At 43.4% G+C, this 21,665-nt stretch overlaps 2 protein-coding genes across 8 annotated transcripts in view; one reads left to right on the top strand and one right to left on the bottom strand.

The window, feature by feature from the left end:
* Positions 1-1,147: 1,147 nt before the first annotated feature.
* On the bottom strand, positions 1,148-15,445 carry CCT5 (chaperonin containing TCP1 subunit 5). Its single transcript, XM_012475248.3, has 11 exons — positions 15,233-15,445; positions 11,505-11,565; positions 10,876-11,040; positions 9,557-9,755; positions 7,431-7,623; positions 7,199-7,348; positions 5,150-5,269; positions 4,317-4,502; positions 3,490-3,627; positions 2,825-3,005; positions 1,148-1,506 (listed from the first exon to the last, which is right to left on the bottom strand). Exons 1-11 carry the CDS (start codon positions 15,335-15,337, stop codon positions 1,379-1,381), a joined length of 1,626 nt encoding a protein of 541 aa, XP_012330671.1. The 5' UTR covers positions 15,338-15,445; the 3' UTR covers positions 1,148-1,378.
* Positions 15,446-15,790: 345 nt separating this feature from the next.
* ATPSCKMT (ATP synthase c subunit lysine N-methyltransferase) overlaps positions 15,791-21,665 on the top strand; it is a 117,734-nt gene continuing 111,859 nt past the window's right edge. For 6 of the 7 annotated variants that reach the window (XM_012475251.2, XM_064375862.1, XM_012475249.2 and 3 more), the window contains exon 1: positions 15,798-15,820. In XM_012475251.2, the coding sequence (XP_012330674.2) occupies positions 15,805-15,820 (16 nt within the window). In that variant the 5' untranslated portion in view covers positions 15,798-15,804. Of the gene's footprint in view, positions 15,821-21,665 lie in introns of all 7 variants that reach the window. The other variant, XM_064375864.1, reaches the window with a different exon arrangement.

The following is a 21,665-nucleotide window of genomic DNA, read 5'->3' as shown; positions in this document are numbered from 1 at the left end:
ATAAACTCAGTTTAAGCTTTCAATACTCAATTGGCACAGTTCCATATAAACAAGAAAATAAGGAAGAATGCTATTACACACATTCCTAAGTTCACAGGTGTTATTTAGCAAAACATCCAATGCATTAACGAATAGAGAAAACACAATGGCCCAATAGTTAAGACTGGTAAATATCCAGGTTCACATGGGAAGGTAACCCAAATTCATCACTTAAGCTAATTTAGGTAAGTCACCATTTCCTAATTCTAGGGAATTAGGTGTGACTAGTTAAGGTGGCATAACTAGTGATAAAGTTCCTCACGATGAGCTTTATCATGATGTTCTTCAAGAAACACTGTTTTAGAAAATCTAGAGAATCATTAACAGGCAAATAGCAGAAGAGGGAAGGGGATGAGCTGGGCAACTCTGGGGTCAGACTGCTGGGGACTGACCTGGCTCTACTACTTGCTGGAGGTGAGATGCTGGCAAATTATTAGTACTCACCTGTAAGATGTGAGCAGCAGGAAGTATATCTGCCTCACTGGGGTGAGAACAGAGACGATCCAGGTGGAGTTCTCGGAAGAAGTCCTGGCCCATCACTGTTAGCTGGTACTACTTTAGTAAGTACAGTCAATTTCAGTCACTCTACCTGAACATGGTAACTGCAGGATTTCTCCCTTATTTCCTGTAATTTACTTTAACCTCCACTTACTGTAAACCTCTGGTAGGAAAACAAGCAGGTTCTGAACTGCCCTTCTATGCCTGTGCTGGTGGCTGACTGCAACATGCTGGCTCTGATTCTGCATATGAGTTGTGTGCAGGGTGGGGCCAGAGGAAAGCAAAGGCTCACAGGGGTCTCTATCAGCTCTGAACAACATCCTAGGTTAGGCTGTGGGCAACCTACTAATAGCACTTAAGACATCCCATAATTCTGCGGTGGAAATACTCATCTATGGTGAGTCTCTACAATCAAAGGGCCTACCCATTTAGATAGGAAGATGATCAAGCCCATATTCCTCTCAATACTAAAGTGCATCTTGAGAACTCATGTTTAAACTGTTAAAAGTCCCTACAGCCTATTTTGGGGAAAAAAAAAAATTCACCCAAACCCCTTCAATTAAGGCGGCATTTAATCACTGTTACAATAAATGTTTCTTAAACCCGAAGATAGGTTGTTTAAAGAGATTCCTTTAATACAATGAATACAAAAACATGTTGAGATAGTACCCTCACAATTACACATTTTTGAACAAGTGAAACTATGGTTACCAAACAGCTCTTTTTATTATAGCATCTACAGTGTCTGAAAAAGGATGTAATAATAAATAACTGTAGACACATCACAAGACATCCATTTATTTAATCACTGGAGATCTTACTACACAGCATCTCCATGTCTTCACTCTTCAGATTCTCCAGGCTTACGAATGTCATCAATCTTCAAAATCATTCTAACCATTTGTGTTGCAAGAGATATTTGTTGCTTTTTGCCAATCAAGGTTTCTATGACATGCTGTTGCTTCATATCTGAAAAATACAAGGAAATCGATTATCCTAAAATAGCATACATATTTATTATCAGGAACCAGCTCTGATTTTCTGATTTATGGAATCACAGCAAAACTTAAGAAATACAAACTCCTAGAAGCCAAGCAGGAGGCCACTCATTTCAGTTAATTTCATTTTCAGATGAATATAACTTCATTACTTCCAAGGTCACTCTGGAATTTGAACCTGGTAAACAGCTATTGGGAGAGGGCTGTCTTCAATGAGAAGCTACAGGGTAGAATTTCTCAGTAACAGCTCACAAAGTATCCATACCCTAACTTAGGAAATCTAAAGTAAGTGAAATCTGACCGTAGCTGAAATATAAGGTATTTCCAAGAAAGATAAAAAATGCTAATCTTTATTTTTTTTGGAGACAGGGTCTCACTCTGTTGCCCGAGCTGGAGCGCAATGGTGCAATCTCAGTTAACTGCAACCTCGGCTTCCCCAGTTCAAGCGATTCTCTGCCTCAGCCTCCTGAGTAGCTGGGATTACCTGTCACCACGCCCGGCTGAGTTTTGTATTTTTAGTAGAGATGGGGTTTCACCATGTTGGTCAGGCTGGTCACAAACTCCTGACCTTAGGTGATCCACCTGCCTAGGCCTCCTGAAGTGTTGGGATTACAGGCATGAGTCACCGCGTCTGGCCCTAGAAATGCTAAATTTTAGCACAACCAGGCATTCAAATTAGAAACAGTAAATATTTTCCTGACAAAGAATTGCTATTATTAAAACCCTTGGGATATGAGCATGGAAAGCAGACTGTACCTATACTTCTAAGCAAAAACAAACTGTCAGGTTCTGTGGACTGATTACAGCCATGGCCCAATTTGGTACAGAAATGCCTGGGACCACTGTTTCAACAAGCTAGAGTCACCCATCTTTTTGGGAACTGAGCTACGCAAGTGGCTACAGAGGTTACAGTATTACATCACATGTATAAAACACTCCACAATGTGCACTAAAGCCCACTTCAGAGCTGTTTTATATGTTGTCCATGGACAGACACTGTGTAAAGAAAGCAATTATGGCATTACTTTCCAAAACTAGAGATTAAAACATAAGTCATCTTTGGTGATAACACCATATTGTAGTTTACTGTTACTAAAATGAGTCTTATGTTGCTAGGTCTAGTATCTAACCAATTCCTATGGCGATCAAATCAAACATTCTAAAATTCAGGACTTGAACACCTAAAGTGGGTTTACGTATTTAAAAAGACATCATCATCTCACAGCACACACAGCGGATTATCATTGTTAACATCAGACACCCCATGCACACGTGTGGCAGCTCCTTACCATTTGTCCCCTTGTGCAAACAGTCGATGCCAAGAGCAGGGTTCATCTCCTTCACTTGTCTGGCTCGGACTTCGGTCATAGTCTGGATGGGATTCATGCCACTGTTTTCAGAAAGGGCCATGGGGATGACCTCCAGTGCATCAGCAAACGCTCTCATGGCGTACTGTTCTAAGGTGGGGCACTGGAAGGGTACAGGGGTATGGTAAGTGCACTTGGCAAAACAAAACCCAGCAGTACCTTGAAAACACAGCTATATCGCATACTTTGCAAAGTCAGTTCACAAAGCATTTTAAGAATAGACTGTTTTTATTTTTATATCTATCAGAATATTGCAGTGTCACTGCAGAATGCAGGCACAGGGTATGCATACATGAGAGATGTCTCAAAATACAACAGCTCTTACTGCTTTAAGTTATATGTTGAATTTCAAATAACATTAAAAGACTAGAGATTTATTATTTCAAGCTGAGAAATGCTAGTTTATGGTAACCAGAATCTGAATACAGGAACATGGGAATCAACTTAGATTAAAATACCCGTCACCTACAGCTCACGATGCTTTTGTGCATTTCGCACCCAGCACAGCACCTCGCTCTGTTCCGCAGCCTCACACCCGCCACCGTTGGCGAGGCCCGAGTCTTTCTACATCTGCACATACCCCTTACCTTATCTGCCTCTTGGCTAACTGCCAGGGCACAGGATATTTCAGCAGCCCCTCCTCCGTACACCACACGATTATCACGGATGAGGTTCCGGATGACACACAGGGCATCGTGAAGGGATCGTTTCGCCTCCTCAATGATCTAAGGAAAACAGCTTTGCCTAAATCAGTGTGATCAAGATCTATTCAATTTAGAGCCAAGTATGTGGCACCTCTTTAAAAACAGAGAGGCTCTGCTCTAATACTTAGATGGCCTCCATTATCGGATGACCTGTATCTTTCTTTCCTTCCTGTAATGGAGTTAACAAAATTCAAGAGACAGAGGCGGCCAGTGACTCATTCTAGGATACATGGTGAAGCAAAAGAGTCAAAAACTGACAAAAAAAAAACAAAAAAACACCTCGAAAAGACTTATCACAATGTGCTAAAAACTCAGTCTCAAAGAACAGAGAGATTGTTAATGGTTATTCACTAAGGGACAGATGTAAGTCATCTTTGGTAATGACAGCATATTGCTAGGACTAGCAGTTTAACCAACCCCTAAGGTAATCGTACCAAACATTCTAAAATCCAGGACTTGAACGTTTAAACTGTGCTTAAATCACACAGCATATATCATATACTGTAAGGGACAGCAGAAGGGCAAATGTGCCTTGTGAAATTAACAATTTAACACGGTCTTCTGTAATTTTACACCATGAAACTTCACTGTTTGAGAAAAATGATATTTTTCTTATGGTTACTTTGTCTCCATTAAATATATTACAGGCAGAAAAGCCAGAGCATGGGCCAAAATAAGAAATAGTGTAAGACAAATAGTTGAATTCTCACCATCTTATTTCCTCCTCTAATAAAAATGGTTACGGCTCTGGAGTTCTTACACTGCTCAATGACCAGCATTTTATCCTTAGTCGTTCCAAATGAGATCTCCTGTACGAGACCAGCAAAGCCCAGCTTCTCGGCCGTGAGCTCTGAGAACCTGGGGACGATCCGCCCTCCTGTTGCGATGGCAATCAGCTAATTGGGGTGGTCAGGGAGAAGGGAGAAGACAGTACTGGTGAAGTTAACTTTCAGAAGTGGGCCACAAATAAGCAAAACTTGATCGAAGACCACCTTGGTGACTAGATTTGCTGCCCCATTTTGACTAAAACATTTCCAGTTCAACCCAAAGCACCTTGTTAAGTAACAAGGCTCTGAGGAGCTGGGTGTCTTGATCTGGGGCTTTGGTGCTGGCCGGATCTATCACCCTGTGCCCATCCCCTAAACTCATACCCTCATCTCCCCTCTGCGCAGCCGTCCCTCCCTCAGGGAACCCAGCTTGCATGTTCCTCGCACTGCACTGCAGTGAGCACTACTGAGGCAGCGTTGCCTGGGACTGCCGTTAGTGTTCGGATGAGACCAGGTCTTCCTGCCTTAGTCAATGATAGGGCCAAGTGAGACAACACAGGCAGAGAATTGCAAAATGCCAGGCAACACCAGAAACACACAGCACTGTATCCAGACGGTAACAAAGATCCCAGCACTTTCCCTCTCTCCTGGCTCACGCTCCCCTCATCTCCCAGCCTTGGTATAATGAGGCTGTTTAAAGGAGGGCTATCAAAACACCCCTCAACACATAAGCTGAACCCCTACATCTCAAAGCCCCTTCACATGGAGTATCCTACCTCAATTTCAGGTCCTCCTACCCAGCGCACCGCAGGCAAGTTGTTCTGAAGAAGTAAGTGATTTGCTTCATCATCAAAGCCCCACTGACAAATTGCTAGGTTAGCACCAGTCTCCTTAATCTGGGAAAAGAAACACCGCAATCATGTTAGGAGAAAGTGGGTATTTATTCTTCGTTATAATGTTTGAAAAAAGGAGAGGCACAGCTGGGTGTAAGGCGGGTGCACTCAAACACAAAAGCAAAGCAAAGAAGGAAGAAAACAGACAAGTGTCCACTTTCTGTCAGTTCCAAATTCCAAATGTATTTTATCAATGGCGAGCACCTCATTTTTAACACTATGCTTTAAAAACCACAAGCAGTAATTCATGCTGAACCCTATTGTTAGAGCGATGCAAAACCAACAGACATGTCAACAAACAAAGCTAATACCCTCTCCCAACCATGGGGAAAAGGCTATGGCTCTGTCCTGTCACAAACACCTGTGGAGAACTTTCATCTGAGTATGTTTTAAACAATGTTATGAACCACTTGCAACTTGTCTGAGTGGACAATCTTCAGTTGGATTCATAGATATCAACTAATTCAGGGGCCCACAGAGGCAACTCTGCTTCCAGTAAGAAGCACCGTCATCCCAACCTCAAATGGCAAAGTGACTTTTCCCAATCAGGTCGCCCACCCCACCGCTGGTGCTTACCTAAGACTGCCGCACCGTACCCCACAACTCCCGCTTACCTGTCTCCATCAGGCCTCCCAGACCATCCGCTATGGCCTAGCTCTCCCTCTCCTCCTTCCCTGACCCTATGGAGCTCAGTCCAGAAGAGCAGCCTCCTTATAACGATGCTTCCATCACAACCCCTGAAAACCAACCTGCCCTGCAACCCTCCTCAGATGGCAGCTGCTTTCCCTCTCACGTGCTCAAAACAGGAGAGGGGTCCTTCTTGCTCCTCAGGCACCTTCAATGTTCCTGAGTCCCTGCCTCTTATTAACATTTTAGCATCTAGCCCCAACACCATTCCTTTCTCATTCTCAGCAACCTGCACCTCACCAGTGTGATCCAGTAATATTCCCGGCCTCTCAGTGTATCTCTGACCCCCCATGCAGATGAGTCACAATTTTCATGCCCACGGGCCCACCTGCCCAGATAATGGACTTGTATGTATAAGCTCCTGCCAGCATGCTTTAGTCCCTGAGGCTGGCTGTTCCTTATACCAGCTGACCACGTTCCTGCCTCAAGAGCATCCCCATCTGTGCTTAGCCTGAAATGTTCTCCCCCGGGGGTGCTGCTTCACTCAATGTCAGCTTCTCCTTACAGGTCATGTCTCTGAGCAGTGTCTGCAACAGAGCTGTACCCACCTTTCCCTTATCTGTGCCTCAGGAGCACGAGCTTGGCTTCATTCACTGCTGAACCTTTAGTGCCTACAATAGAGCCTGATACGTCGTAGGCACAAAGAACCACATCATGAATGAGTAGATAAATACAATGACTCTCCCAAGAACAGACATGAAAATAGCCTCTAGTTGGTTTGCTATGGTAAATAATGCTCTAACCAACCCATGCTCCTGTATTCTTGAGTACCCGTGTTTTCAACTCCCAACTACAGAGTTCCCAAAGAAGAGTTGCTACATCAGAGAGCAAGCACACCTATGCTAAGGTATTCATGAACCCAAACTAGATTTATCTACGTGAAGAATTGGGATTCCTCTAAGTGCATTCTGGTTTAATTCCAGTTACTCATTAACTCTTGCCTAAAAGGTATAATCAGAAATCTTAAAGGTAAGGTAAGCTACGTTAAACTCGTCCAGGAGAGCAAGTGTAATACATACAATTGAAAGCACGGCTTTAGGTAACAGGGTCACTTCTTTCAGGACCCTGAACACGCTACCATTTTAAGACAAAATTAGAATTCTTCCCTGTTTGTACCTTTCTATGCCATCTGGTTTTTTCCCGTGTATGTTTTAGAACTGAAGACTACACGTATTTACTAACCACACTTAACTAACTGTATCGTTTGGGAGTTTAAATTCCACTGAGGACTAAGGTAAGACTTACCTGTTGAATCATCTCTTCAAATTTCTCCTTTTCATATTTCTGAAGGGCTTTATAATCCTCTACAGAGGTCACATCCAGCTTATGCTTCGTTTTTGGTTTGGGTGGTTCAAACGGACATGTGAGAATTGCAATCTTAGCATCTTCCACTTTCTACAGGGAAACATAAAGACATTCTAATTGGTGAAATTAAGAGTTAACCAATAGTGTGAAACTCTGAAATGCAATGGCTTACTTTCGGCATCTGCGGGTGACTAAAATCCTTGTCCACAATCACGCCCTTAATCAGTTTAGTGTCCTCCAGCCTGCCACCCACTTTGCCTTCTACTTTGATAAGCTCAAAGTCGACATCTCTCCGCTCCATATCTGCTACAGTGAGGACGGCATTCACAGCAATCTCGGCCATTTGTCGGTGACAACTGTTGACCCTGATGAAAACACCACAAAACAAATTTCACTGGTCTCACAATTACTGTGACCAACATGATACAATGTTACTCAAAGATATAAATCAAATGATGTTCTGGATCTTCTAGAAGGGAATGTTTCTCCACCTGCATTTTCAACAGGCTGGGGCAGAGATTCTTAACCTGTGACTTACCCATGGACCTCAAAGGGGACTGTATACTTAGATGGGAAAATAATTACATCTTTATTTTTGCTAACTCTGGAATTTACTATTGCCTTCCATTATAAATGTACTCAAGAAACCACTGTAGTGTGGCATGAACTAAGGTCTTCTTAGAATATACCACTTTTACAGAACACGTTACAATTTTACAAGTTCAGAACAGAATAGAAAAGATAAGTAATCACTCAGGAAAAGTCAATCTTATCTAAACGAAGTGCAGCACTTAATGGGAAGTGAAAGGACTGGACAGCGCATGCTGCCTTTCCCAGAATTCACCACAACATCAGTTACCGAGAGGATGCTGCCTTTTTGAAAGCTTTGAAACATTCAAATAGACTGCTCCGTAAATTCATTTTTGAGCCAAGAAAAACAACTAGGGAAACCTAGCACTTGAAATAATGTTTGAAATCTTAGATTATCTATAAAAGAGAACCATGAAAGTAAAAATGTTGTATCTTAAGTAGATTGAGTTAATACTTGCAAACAGAACAGGGCCAACTTATAAAGCAACAATAAAACAGAGATGTACACGTCAAGTAATGACGATGTCCTTCTCTCATGAGAAAACAGTGTTATACTCGTGACAGAGGCTACCCCTAGGGTAGTCACTCTTGCCTAGGGAGCTAGTCTCTGCTAAGACCTGTGGTTAGAGCACAGCAGGCACCGTTGAAGGCTTCTGCCCTAACACAGGCTTTCCTCAGGGGAAAAGGCAACAGAGGCTGACACTTTTCCTGCATTTTCCCTGACTACTGGGTTGAGAAGACCCCTCCTTCCTTTTTGCTAAAACCACCACAAGCACACACTTGAAAACATCTCTCACTGATGTAAAGTAATGTAATTAAGTACCGTGCACTGGATTTTTATGTTATATTATGGCAATAGACCTTAAGTCTTCATCATTATTCATAATCAGTGCACCCCTTGGCTGAGGTTGCTTAGTTTCCTGGGGAAAGAGCTGTGTCTTTATGCTTGTAAGACCTGGCAGCAAGCCTGGTGAACAGGTATTATGCAAATGTTGAAAACACCAGAGACAAGTCAGTTTCAAGACTGTTTCTCCTTGCTGAGTTATAATTTTGGATCAGCAATTTGCTGAATAAAAAGTGGAACCCACCCCCAGTAACTCCCTAAGAAAGAAATTATAGAAAGTTAAGAAGATTCACATATCCTCCAAGTAGGACCCTTTCTAGTTGATTTCTTTTTTTTTTTTTGGTGACAAGGCTCTGTTGATCAAGCTGGAATGCAGTGGCATGACCATGGCTTGTAGCCTCGACCTCTCACCTCAGCCTCTGGAGTTGCTGGGGCATGTGCTTCCATGCCTGGCTAATTTATTTTTTGTAGCGAGGGGGTCCCATTATGTTGCCCTGGCTGGTCTTGAACTCCTGGGCTCAAGTGACTCTACTGCTTTGGCCTCCTAAACTGCTGAGATTACAAGTACGAGCCACTGTACCCTAGCTGATTTTAAACACAACCTATTCTACTAAATTAAAATAACTGTATTTTGCAAATATTGTCCAGCGCATTTACACCTGAACTTAGAAATTCAGTTCTCAACTAAAATACAAAATGCATGTGTTTACATCTACATTATAAACAAAGCAAAACCAAGTGATTGAAAGAAACTCATCAAATCAATACGAATCCACCAGCAGTCATTTTGTGTCACCTTTAAGAAATGGCAAACAAACTGTCTACTCTACAAATGTATAATTGCATCTTCTACTGAAACATACACTTTGGAGCCCAGCGTGGTTTTTGCAGTCTGAATCAGGGGTTCGGTGTCCTTTATGTCAACAAAGACGCTATCGCTGATCTTGTCCAGGTGTTCAATAGCAACACGGGCAGCCTGCTCATAGCCATCAGCTATTCTGATTGGGTGAATGCCTCGGTCTAGCAACTGCTCGGCTTCTTCTAACAAGGCACCAGCCAGGACTGCAAACAAGCCAGCAGACAATCAGTTTAGGAAAACAACGAAACTTCACTTTAAGTATAATCAGCACAAGTTAGATGCTATCATGGAAATAAGAAGGTTCCAGAATTAACCTGGAAGTAATCTTAGAGGCACAGCCCATCTATTTTTAAAAGAAAGCCTCTTGTTTTGGCTCTAGCAAAGGTCTAATAGGTCTCCCCTTACAGATGAACATTCAACTCCCAGTGATGTAAAGAATGTAATGGTAAAAGAACATTTTTCTAAGAGGTAAAAACTATTATGTTTCCTGGGCCAGGGTCTATTCAGTGAAATCCATCTTAGTAATAAGACTACTATTTACCGCCCCCGCCGCCCCCACCACCTTTCTTTCTCCTCATTTTAGGGTCACAAAAATGAATTCTGTTTTAAATCTGCAGCTCTCCAAACGCACTGAGAACAGTGCTTGGCATACAATAGTATCCAATAAATATTTGTTGAATAAATGAATTCAAATTTTATCTGCAGAAAAGGTAACCTTAGTGATATTCTGTCTTCAGTCTCAACTTTTTAAAGATTTCAAATCTTCAGAAAAAAAGGTACAATAGAAAAATAAATATCGGTTTACTTAACATTTTGCCACATTTTCTCTACATGTACATACCGCTTCTGTTCAACTATTTGAGAATTCGTTGCAGAAACCATGACATGTCATTCCTAAAAATGCCTAAAAATGTTTAGGCGTACAGCTGAGAACAAGGGCATTCTCCTACACAACTGCAACGTAACTGTCACACGCAGGGAACTCAGCATTGACACAATACTATTATGCAGTACATGAGCCATAATCAAATTCCTCCACTTTCCCCAAACATCCTTTACAGCTTAAAAGACAAGCAAAATCAGCATCCAATCAATGATTACACATTTCTTCTTGCCTAACTATTCCAGCCCTCTTTCTGTTTTTTGTAACACTGTCAGTTCTGAATGTCCGGGCCATTTGTTTTGTAGAATATTCTTCAACTTGGATTTGCCTGTCTCCTCACGCCCTGATTCAGAGACCACAATCTTGGCAGCCGTGTTAGCCCTGTGGTCTTAAATGACATCTCTTAAATGAGAAAGAAAAGGATGTTTGTCTTTTCTTACCAACCACTCCTGTGGTTCCATCTCCAATTTCATCATCCTGAGACTTGGATAGTTCCACCATCAGCTTGGCAATCTGATGATCGACATCCATCATGCTTAAGATGGTGGCGCCATCATTAGTTACAGTCACATCGCCATCCTTATCCACCATCATCTTATCAAGCCCTAAAAAGACAACGCATAGTAGGTTTTGGGCAAAAAACTGGTAACCAGTATCACAAAGTATAAAAAAAGACCTCTTGACCCAGCTCTGACCTCTGCAATTTATTATAAACAAATAATTCAACATACATAAAATAATAGCAGCATAAAGGCATTTTTAGATTGGGTAACATAAATGGCAAAAAATTATGGAGCATCATTAAATATAGTATTGATCTCAGAGACAACTATGATTTGGAAAATGCTAATGAAATGATGTTACATGTTAAAAAAAAAAAAGGTCTGACCTAAGATTACACACATGACTCTAACCATGTTTAAGAAACCTGAAATACACTAAAAAATTTTGGCTGTGTCAAGGAGTAAGATGCCTCCCCGCAATATCCCACCTTTCTGTACAGAGGTTTGTACTGATAGTTTTATGGTTTAAATCTTTTGCTAAAAAACACGGAATGGTGGACTCTTACCATTTGGTCCAAGTGATGTTCTCATTGTATTTGCTACAGCCTTTGCCGCCATTATATGAGACTAATGAAACAGAAAAAGCAAAGATTGTTCCATATAATTTCAATAGTTAAAAGCACACATCTAATGACTACAAAAATCACTTATGACTTAGTTTCTATTTTCTAGAAGCTTCTACATTTAAGAGGCAACAGGTCTAAGTATTATAATATTTACAACTCCAGTTTTAATAAGCCATTCTTATGTAAAAGAAACAGAACCAAGTGCTTGTGCTATCTCACTTAATTTTCAAGACAGTAATGAGACAGATTCTTTTACCAGCCCATTTACAGCTGTGAACAGGAACAGTATGATCATGACCTTACAAGACCATTTTCAACATAGTCCTCCCTGAGTATCCATGGGGAATTGGTTGCAGGAGCCCCTGAGGATACCAAAATTCACAGATGCTCAGGTCCCTTGAATCTAGGCTTCCATATCAGTGGGTTCCACATCTGCAGATAAGGAGGGGACTGTACCCATGAGGAAGAGTCCAACTGTAAACACACAACATCTTACTGTCACACTATGATTTACTGCAGAATTATAATCTTTTAAGCTGGGTGCCATGGATAGAGCCTGTAATCCTACCTACTTGGGAGGCTGAGGCAGGAGGATCCCTTGAGGCCAGGAGTTTGAGATCAGCCTGGGCAACATGGCAAGACCCCGGTACAAAATAAAAAGAAAAACATTCTTGCTTTAAAAATCTTCCTCCACCCACCTGAAATTCCAATAATAATGTTTGTAGCTCTAAGTTAGCAACTGGCCCCTTAAGGAAGGTAAGTAGCTGTCAAAGTGATAATAAAAAAAAAGTTACCTATTCTTTTTTTTTTTAAACCACATTTAGCTATCAAATTGAGTGATAGAGTTACTATTTATTTATTTATTTTTTTGAGACAGAGTCTCGCTCTGTCGCCCAGGCTGGAGTGCAGTGGCGCGATCTCGGCTCACTGCAACCTCCACCTCCCGAGTAGCTAGGATTATAGGCAAGTGCCACCATGCCCGGTTAATTTTTGTATTTTTAGGAGAGCCGGGGTTTTACCATGTTGGTCAGGCTGGTCTCGAACTCCTGACCTTGTGATCCGTCCGCCTCGGCATCCAAAAGTGCTGGGATTACAGGCGTGAGTCACAGTGCCCGGCAAATTATCATTATTACTATTAGTATTTTTTTTAAGGAGAAAGCAAGAGGCAGAAAGAAAAGGATGGATTTTGGCAAATAGAAGAGATCCCAAAATCCCAACATATATTTTTCTCTATGGCTCGGGAAAGTGAAAAAAACCTTTTGCTTCCTTCTGTTAGTTCTGCGTATTTCCAGAGGAAGAGCCCAAACATCAAGGTATAATATATATTATGGACAAAACAGAATTATGCTGGCTGGCCTGGAAACTTAGCTTGTTTTGTTTTAGGTTAATGATTCCTTCCTAAGCCAACTAATGCCTGCATTTTTTTTTTTTTTTTGAGATGGAATTTTGCTGTTGTCACCCAGGCTGGACTCCCAGGTTCAACCATCTCCTGCCTCAGCCTCCTAAGTAGCTGGGATTATAGGCGCGCGCCAACACACCTGGCTTTTTTGTGTTTTCAGTAGAGACTGGGCTTCACCATATTGGTCAGGCTGGTCTTGAACTCCTGACCTTGTGATCCACCTGCCTTGACCTCCCAAAGTGCTGAGATTACAGGCATAAGCCACTGCGCCTGGCCAATGCCTGCATTTTTAAGGTGAAATATTATACGTTAAATGTTACACAACTGAAGAATCTCAACAAAATACATATGACTTTTAAGGCACTAAATGACCAGAGAGAAAGAACTGTGACCATTACCTATCAAAACATTCAAGTCCTGGCCTGTACATTTCTTTTATTGTTGCCTTCAATTTCCATATATTTTGGTTCTTCAAGTTAGCTGGACATTCTGTGAGCTCAGGGAGCAAGTGTATACTCCTCAACTACTGAGACTCAACACTCAAGCCTACCCACAGTATCCAACTCTTAGATTTAAATACCCAGGTTACTGTCCAAAATGAGCCCCCACAGCAAAGAATGATCTGACCCTGAATGTCAATAATGTCAAGCCTGAGAATGCTGCTCTAGACTGCTCACTTTGACTCTGACAGAGGTGGCCTTGAACCATGGCACTGCTCTTTAGCAGCAATTGCTCTTCAGAACAATTTCTCAACTGCTCTGGGCCCAAGTCTCCAATTTGGTAAAATAATACCTATCTCAGAGAGTTCTGGGCACAAATGCATGCAATTAGAACAAAATGGCCGATGCAGAATGACCTATAGCTTCAGTTATGTTGTTATACCGTGTGTGCGTATTGGATGTTACTTTCTCTGCAGGTCCCTCTAAGTGATAAATAAAAGGGAATATATAATACAAGTAGCTTGGAACTTTTTTCTTTCTAGAAAGGAAACAAATACTGAGTACCTACCATGGATCAACCACTGTACAGCTACTTAAGTCACTCCATTTAATATCAGTGTCAAGTCTTCAGCTTGACGGAGGCTATCACCTCCACTGGAAAACGAGGTTCTGAGAGGTTGTGTAACTTGCAGTATATCAGTCCATGGGAGAACTGTATTTCTAACTTTGTGTAAGTAAAACCCTAAGACACTAAGTGAACAGGGACACCTGAAAGCTGGTGGAATGGTCTCTTATGAATTCACTTTATATCAAACCCTAAAGGCCCTCTCGGACTGTCCCTTCCTCTCCATTTTTTGTCAACGTCTGGTGCTCAGATGACCCTTCCTTTCTTACCAGCAACCCGGCTTCTTAAACACCTGTGATCTTCCTTATTCCCTTCGGTTCACCTCAAGCGTTGCTGCCTGAAGTGCAGGTCTACCTAAATTCTGCTCAAAACCCCCTCAATGGCTCCCCTTCTTCCCAACGGAAAACGTCGTATTTTTCATGCTGGGCATTCAATAGCTTTCACCTTTGGGAACTATTATAAGTTAAAGTAGTCAGTGCTCCATTAAAACTGGATGGCTCTTCTACTCTACAACGTGCCATGCGCTTTCCTGCCCAAGCCTTTACTTCTACCGTTTCCTCTCCCTAGAATGCTACTTCTCACCTTACCCCGATCTAACGCTGTCCTCCAGCAGCACGCTTATCTGCACCCTTTCTCTAGCTGTCCTTCTCACCGTACACTGCCTTGTATTACGGTGATGTGGATCCATTTTTCACTGTTCGCGATTTTTCAAGGGTGGGCAAAAAAAGCACTCAGAAATGAAATATCCTGTAAGTGATCACACCTTTACGAGTGACAAAGGAAATGGAAGGGCCGTGGCGGGTGGACCAGCGGAAGGTTAAGCAGCAGCGCCTTAACCGACAAGCGACGGAGCACCTCCCCGGAGTCTTCTCATGGGAATGTAGTTTCGTGCTGCCGCCAGGCTGGAGGGCAGGCCGGGAGGTGGTCCCGCATCGCTCCCGCGAGCGATCGGATGAGCGGCCCCACCCAGCTCCGAAGGGCGCTGGCGGCCCAGCATGGCCCCACATTCCGATCCCAGGCTTAGGCGCCAGCCTCTCCCGAGCACAGGGAGCAGGGGTGCTCGGCCAGAGACCACCGGGAGACACAGATTCTCGATCTTCTCAGGGAGCACATGGCAGAGCCTCTCCTAAGCTCGCGCAAGCGCAGAGCCACGGCCTCGGCCGCCTCCCCTCAGCCCACCGTGAGCGGGTCCCTGTGCAGTTACCTTGAGGGCCTCAAGGCCCATAAGACGGGACTTGCGGTCTTGATCCTTGATGATAAGGAAAGGCCGCCCATATTCATCGAAGGCGAGGGTCCCCATGGACGCCATTGTGCAGCAGCAGGAGTTACTTTCCCCCAACCCGCGGGAACCGCTACAGAACTGAGAACGCACTTTTCTCTCGCGGGAGGGCTCAAAAGCTTGCGCACGCGCAGAACAATACGCCCAGGACTTAAGTTTCAACTAAGACTAATTTCACGCCGAACAGTATCTTCTGGAATCGGCGGCCTTCGGGAACTTCTATTAGCCAGGAAGCCGTGGGGGGAGGTTTGAAGACACTTACTGTAAATCTTAGGACACATAAGTCAAGAGCAGATTTAATTTTGTCATTTCTTAAAACTTTACCAATGAGAGTTTCTCATAGTGGGTTCCAACGAGGAATTCATTGACTTAAAGCATTATTTCCTCATTTCTTCCCACTCCGGCTGCGAGAATATGGTAGGACCCACTTCCGTATTTTTTTTTTTTTTTTTTTTTTTTTTTTTTTCCCCCCTAAAAACCCTTTTGGAAATCTCGCGATGGAGGGAGGAGGAGGTGAGGCTGGAACGGCATGGCGCTCTCCTGCGGTTGTGGGAAGGGATGCGGGTGGGCTGCGGTTTGAGGTCTCTACAGTCGAGCTGGTGGCCAGGTGGGAGCGGCTGTCCTGGTCTCCAGCCTGGCGTTCGGTGCCCAGAGCTCCTGGCCGCCGCGCCGTGCCCGCGCCGGTTCCGGCGATCGTGGACTGCGGGCGCGTTTCCCGGTGCTAGTTTCTCTCTGCCAGGGACTGTTGTGGGCTCCTTGGGGCGAGCGACGCAGCCGTTTGCACGATCTTAAGGAATAGGGATAGTGGAGGCACACTGATGCGTTGGAATCACAGCTCTGCCGCTCTTCATAGCTGTGACTTTGGGGAAATTCCTTAAGCTTTTTGTCCCTCGAGTTCCCTGTCTGCAAAGTGACGGTGGTAAAGGTAGTGCCTGCCTTCCAGGGCTGCTGTGAGTTTCAGGGAGAACGGTGTCTGGCCCTTAGCAAGCTGTGTTTAAGTGTATATTACACTCACATTTTGCACAAATGGTCCAGTAAGTTGCCACGGTTATACAGCTAGTAAGTGACGGAGTTGCACAGCTTGATGCAGTGGGTCCCACACCTTTTTTTTTTTTTTTGAGACAAGACTGTAGCCCAGACTGGAGTGCAGTGGCGTGATTTCGGCTCACTGCAGCCTCTGCCTCCTGGATTCAAGTGATTCTTGTATCTCAGTCTCCCAAGCAGCTGGGACTACAGGCACGGGCCACCACGCCGTCTAACTTTAGTATTTTTAATAGAAACAGGGTTTCACCATAATGGCTAGGCTGGTCTCGAACTCCTTACCTCAAGTGATGTGCCCGTCTTGGTCTCCCAAAGTGCTGGGATTCAGGCGTGAGCCACCGCGGTGCCGGGCGGGTCCCACTCTTAAGCCCTATATTGTGCTGCTTCAGAAAGATCTTGGCAACTGCAAAGATGTCCTCTAAATCTCTAATGCTGCCTTCCCCCCGCCCCCGCCAAGATCATGACCTAATATTTTATAGGTTTAGATTCATTTGTTGAGGGGTTCCAGCCTTGCTTCTCCCCTACTGCCGTAGGACAGGAACTTAACTAATAAAGTTGTTTTTCCCCAGACTTTATTAGGTACTCAATAAATGTAGAAATGGATACATGCACTATAACATTTGACCCTGACCTGAAAGTCAAGATCTGACTTGGCGCCTGTGGTCCCACCTTCCCTGAGGACTGAGGCAGGAGGATCGCTGGAGGCCAGGAGTTCAGTTTACAGTGAGCTATAAGCGCACCACTGCACTCCATGCTGGGCGGCAGGAGATTCTGTCTCTAAAACAAAACAGGAGGGACTGACTTTGTCATGGGATGGTTGGTGATCAGTTAACCTCTTAATGCTTGGCATACTTAATCTCTGGACGTAGAGTAACACTTCAAGGACATTTTAGATTTTGAAGTCAGGTCTTATTTCACTTTAGCTTTTGCCAATTCAGTGTTTCCTCATTAAAAACGGTGACTTCTGCAATTCATTCGGTTCATTCAATTGTGAAAAATAGGAAGTGTCTCATGGCATCCTCTATGTGGTTTATTTATGCTGTAGTTATTAAACTGGTATGCATATACAGCTGCACAATGAACAGTCCTTAAGAGTTGTGATATTCCCGCATAAGCCCCACTTTAAACATGTGGCTGGTTACTATTCCAGACAGGCTCCTTCCCTCTTCCTGGCCTTTTTCTTTTGGCTTGAATTTGGATAAGAACCCTGGGTACCTTATTATACATCTGTCACTGCGTCTAGCTTCAGCTGATCCAAAACTGCTACTGAAAATTGAAGTTTTCAGCCAATATTGGAAATCAATAACCAAGCAGGGTCTGGATACTGTTGAAGTTCACCTCATCCTGTGTTTGACTTTCAAGGGTAGACTCCTCCTAAGTGCTCAATGAAAATAGCCAGTGGCCACTGCAGCTGTTCTCTAATAGAATGGCTCCTTGTTCCAAAGAACACCTGATGGAAAGTTCTTGCCATTTATTTATACTGAATAGTCTGGCAGTCTGAACATGTTCTGTTAGAAAGATTTGTAGAAACAGTCTTTATTTTAGTTTTGAGTATTCAGGGCCTGATTTTCACTGATGAAAATCAATACAGGATCTGGCCTGGAGGCACTTTGGGAACCTGAGGTGAGAGGATTGCTTGAGCCCAGGTGTTTGAGACCAGCCTGGGCAACATAGGAAGACCCTGTCTCTACAAAAAAAAAAAAAAATTAAAAATTTAGCTGGGTGTAGTGGCCTGTGCCTATGGTCCCAGCTACTTGGGAGGCTGAGGTGGGAGGATTGGTTGAGCCTCAGCTGTCAAGGCTGTGGTGAGCTGTGATTGTGCTGCTGCACTCCAGCCTGGGTGACAGAGTGAGACCCCATCTCAAAAAAGAATCAACTGTTTCTGCTGAATGGAACTAGCAATGTAGTCATATATTGGATGTACATTGTAATTTCTTCCAAAGCTCTGGCAGTGGGTATGGATCTTGATGTCCCCATGCAAATATTTGTGATATGACGTTGAAAGACTTACAGGTGTAAAAACTTGAGACAGAAAATAGAATTATTTAATTAAGGGACTCATTGCTTATGATGTTACCTTTCTTAAAAACACAAGTATTATAGTGACTTTGCTCAAAAAGTTTCATCACAGTGCACCTAGAATAAAATACACATTCGGCCTGGCATTCAGAGGCCTGCCTTCCTGTTTATCTCCTACTTTGTGCCCAAGAAAGGCTTTCCCTGCGTTCCACACCTTGGTTCCAAGGCTTGCTGCTTTTGGCTCCAACTCAAATATTCTCTCTGCCAACACCTTACTGGTCTGGTCCCATTGTTGGAATCAGCCTTTCCTCCACCTCTCCCTTAAGCCTGTGGTGTTTTGTTTGTGTTATAGCATTTTTCACAACCTTCCTTGTGCCCATCTCTCCTGTACCCCACCCCTTATTGGCCTAGATGGGAAGCTGTGAAGACCAGGAACTCTTTATTATATCTGTTGCTGGTTGAATTGAAAGGTACATATCTACACAAGTGAAATTAAATTTGGGTCATGTGACTTGTGTTTGTTTAATAAACTTGGTAAACAAATGCGTAAGCCAAATATGGCGTATCCATACAATGGAATATTATTAAGCCATAAAAAGAAATAAAGAACTGATGCAAGTAGCAACATGGATGAATCTTGAAGACATGCTAAGTGAAAAAAGTCAGTTACAGAAGGCCACACACTATACAATTCCATTACTCTAAGTCCAGAATAGGGGATTCTTTTTTTTTTTTTTGAGACAGAGTCTCGCTCTGACACCCAGGCTAGAGTGCAGTGGTGTGATTTTGGCTCCTTGGCTCACTCCAATCTCTGCCTCCCCGGTTCAAGCGATTCTCTTGCCTCAGCCTTCCAAGTAGCTGGGACTACAGGTGTGCACCACCATGCCTGGCTAATTTTTTTTGGTATTTTTAGTAGAGACGGTTTCAGAATATTGGCCAGGCTGGTCTCAAACTCCTGACCTCAAGTGATTTGCCCACCTCGGCCTCCCAAAGTGCTGGGATTACAGGCATGAGCCACTGTGCCTGGCCCCAGAATAGGGGATTCTTGAGACAAAATATAGATTAGTGGTTGCTTAGGGCTGGGGCCTAGAGGGTGGATGGGGGAGGTGATAGCTAAAGGATAAGGGGTTTCCTATTGAGGTAATGAAAATTTTCAAAAATTGACTGTAGTGATGGTTACATATCTCTGAATATAAAAAGAAACATTAAATTGTATACTTTATGTGGGCAAATTATATGTATATGAATTATATCTCAAAGCTGTTAAAAATTGAGCTCCTCCCTGCAAATGATAGTATTCAGAATAATAATAGCAATGAAGTCATTACTTAGTCTCTCAGGCTTGTGCTAAATGCTTTGTATACATTATTTACCTGTTCCAAGAATCTTATGTTCCAATAATCTTAGTATTATTGCAAAATCTTTTTTTTTTTTTTTTTGAGAGAAGGTCTTACTCTGTCACCCAGGTTGGAATGCAGTCGTGTGATCTTGGCTCACTGCAACCTCCACCTCCCAGGCTCAAGCAGTCCTCCCACCTCAGCCTCCCAAGTAGCAGGGACCACAGGCACACATCACCATGCCTGGCTAACTTTTTGTATTTCTGGTAGAGATGAGGTTTTGTTATGTTTCCCAGGTTGGTCTTGAACTCCTGAGCTCAGGTGATCCACCTGTCTCAGCCTCCCAAAGTGCTGGTATTACATGCTTCAGCCACTGTGCCTGGCCAATTTTGAATTGTGTTTAAACAAATTATTTCTTTTTTTTTTTTTGAGACTGAGTTTTGCTCTTGTTACCCAGGCTGGAGTGCAATGGCGCGATCTCGGCTCGCCGCAACCTCCGCCTCCTGGATTCAGGCAATTCTCCTGCCTCAGCCTCCTGAGTAGCTGGGATTACAGACACGCGCCACCATGCCCAGCTAATTTTTTGTATTTTTAGTAGAGACGGGGTTTCACCATGTTGACCAGGATGGTCTCGATCTCTTGACCTTGTGATCCACCTGCCTCAGCCTCCCAATAAACAAATTATTTCTAAATCTTACTGAGGAGAAAACCATGCCTTAGTAGCAACTTACCTTGTATTAAACAACTAATTAAGTTCTGAGACTCCAGAACTGTGTGACGCAAATCCTCTTAACTGCTGTACTGTACAACTGGAACGTCCACAGGATAATTTTTTAGAGAAGGCATGACAAATGAGCCTTGACTTGACTTTTTTTTGATACCAGGGTATTGCTCAGTTGTCCAAGCTGGAACGTACTGGTATGATCATGGCTCACTGCAGCCTCAGCCTCCTGGGGCCAAGTGATCCTTTTGCTTCAGCCTCCCAAAGAGCTGGAACTACAAGTGCATGCCACCACACATGGCTAATTTATTTGTTGTAGAGATGGGGTTTTGCTATGTTGCCCAGGCTGGTCTTGAACTCCTGGCCTCAAGCAATCCTCCTGCCTCGGCCTTCCAAAGTGCTGGGATTACAGGCATGAGCCACTGTGCCTGGCCAACTTGTCTAAAATAACCAAATGCATGACTACCCCAATAGCAAGCAGAGGCATACCTTGTTTTATTGCACTTTGCAGAGAGTGCACTTTTTTGTTCTTGTCGTTGTTAGAGATAGGATTTTGCTATTATTGCTCGGGCTGGTCTCAAACTTCTGGGCTCAAGCGATCTTCTGGCCTCAGCCTCCTGAGTAGCTGAGATTACAGGTGTGAACCAACATTCCTTACTCAGTCGTGTGCATTTTACAAATTGAAGGTTTATGGTAGCCCTACATGGAGCAAGTCTATTGGCACCATTTTTACAACAGCATCGTGTTCACTTTTTGTCTGTGTGTCACATTTTGGTAAATCTCGAAATATTTCTTTTTTTTTTTGAGATGGAGTTTCGCTCTTGTTGCCTGGGCTGCCTTACAATGGCGCGATCTCAGCTTACCACAACCTCTGCCTCCTGGGTTCAAGCGATTCTCTTGCCTTGGCCTCCCGAGTAGCTGGGATTACAGGCATATACCACCATGCCTGGCCAGTTTTTGTATTTGTAGTAGAGATGACGTGTCTCCATGTTGGTAAGGCTGGTCTTGAACTCTCAAACTCAGGTGATCCACCCACCTTGGCCTCCCGAAGTGCTGGGATTACAGGTGTTAGCTACTGTGCCCGGCATTCTTGCAGTATTTCAAACTTTTCCACTATTTTTATATCTGTTATGGTGATCTATGATCAGGGATTTTTGATGTTTCTATCGTAAGTGTTTTTGGGCTCCACAAACCATGCCCAAGTAAGAGTGAACTTAAACGGTAAACGTGGTGTGTGTTC

The sequence above is a fragment of the Aotus nancymaae genome, unplaced genomic scaffold (genome assembly GCF_030222135.1).
Source record: "Aotus nancymaae isolate 86718 unplaced genomic scaffold, 86718_ANA_hifiasm-v0.15.2.pri h1tg000014l, whole genome shotgun sequence".
In the NCBI taxonomy this organism is placed as follows: domain Eukaryota; kingdom Metazoa; phylum Chordata; class Mammalia; order Primates; family Aotidae; genus Aotus; species Aotus nancymaae.
The sequence above is the reverse complement of the archived record's forward strand: the minus strand, read 5'-3'. Positions and strand labels throughout refer to the sequence as shown.

Excerpts from the sequence above, each read along its gene's own strand:
- CCT5 (XM_012475248.3), bottom strand. The coding sequence starts at position 15,337 with ATGGCGTCCATGGGGACCCTCGCCTTCGATGAATATGGGCGGCCTTTC. Across the intron at positions 7,624-9,556 it reads ACCACGCTGGGCTCCAAAGT|GGTCAACAGTTGTCACCGAC; the intron begins GTATGTTTCAGT and ends TGTTTTCATCAG. Across the intron at positions 1,507-2,824 it reads TTTGCACAAGGGGACAAATG|ATATGAAGCAACAGCATGTC; the intron begins GTAAGGAGCTGC and ends TGTATTTTTCAG.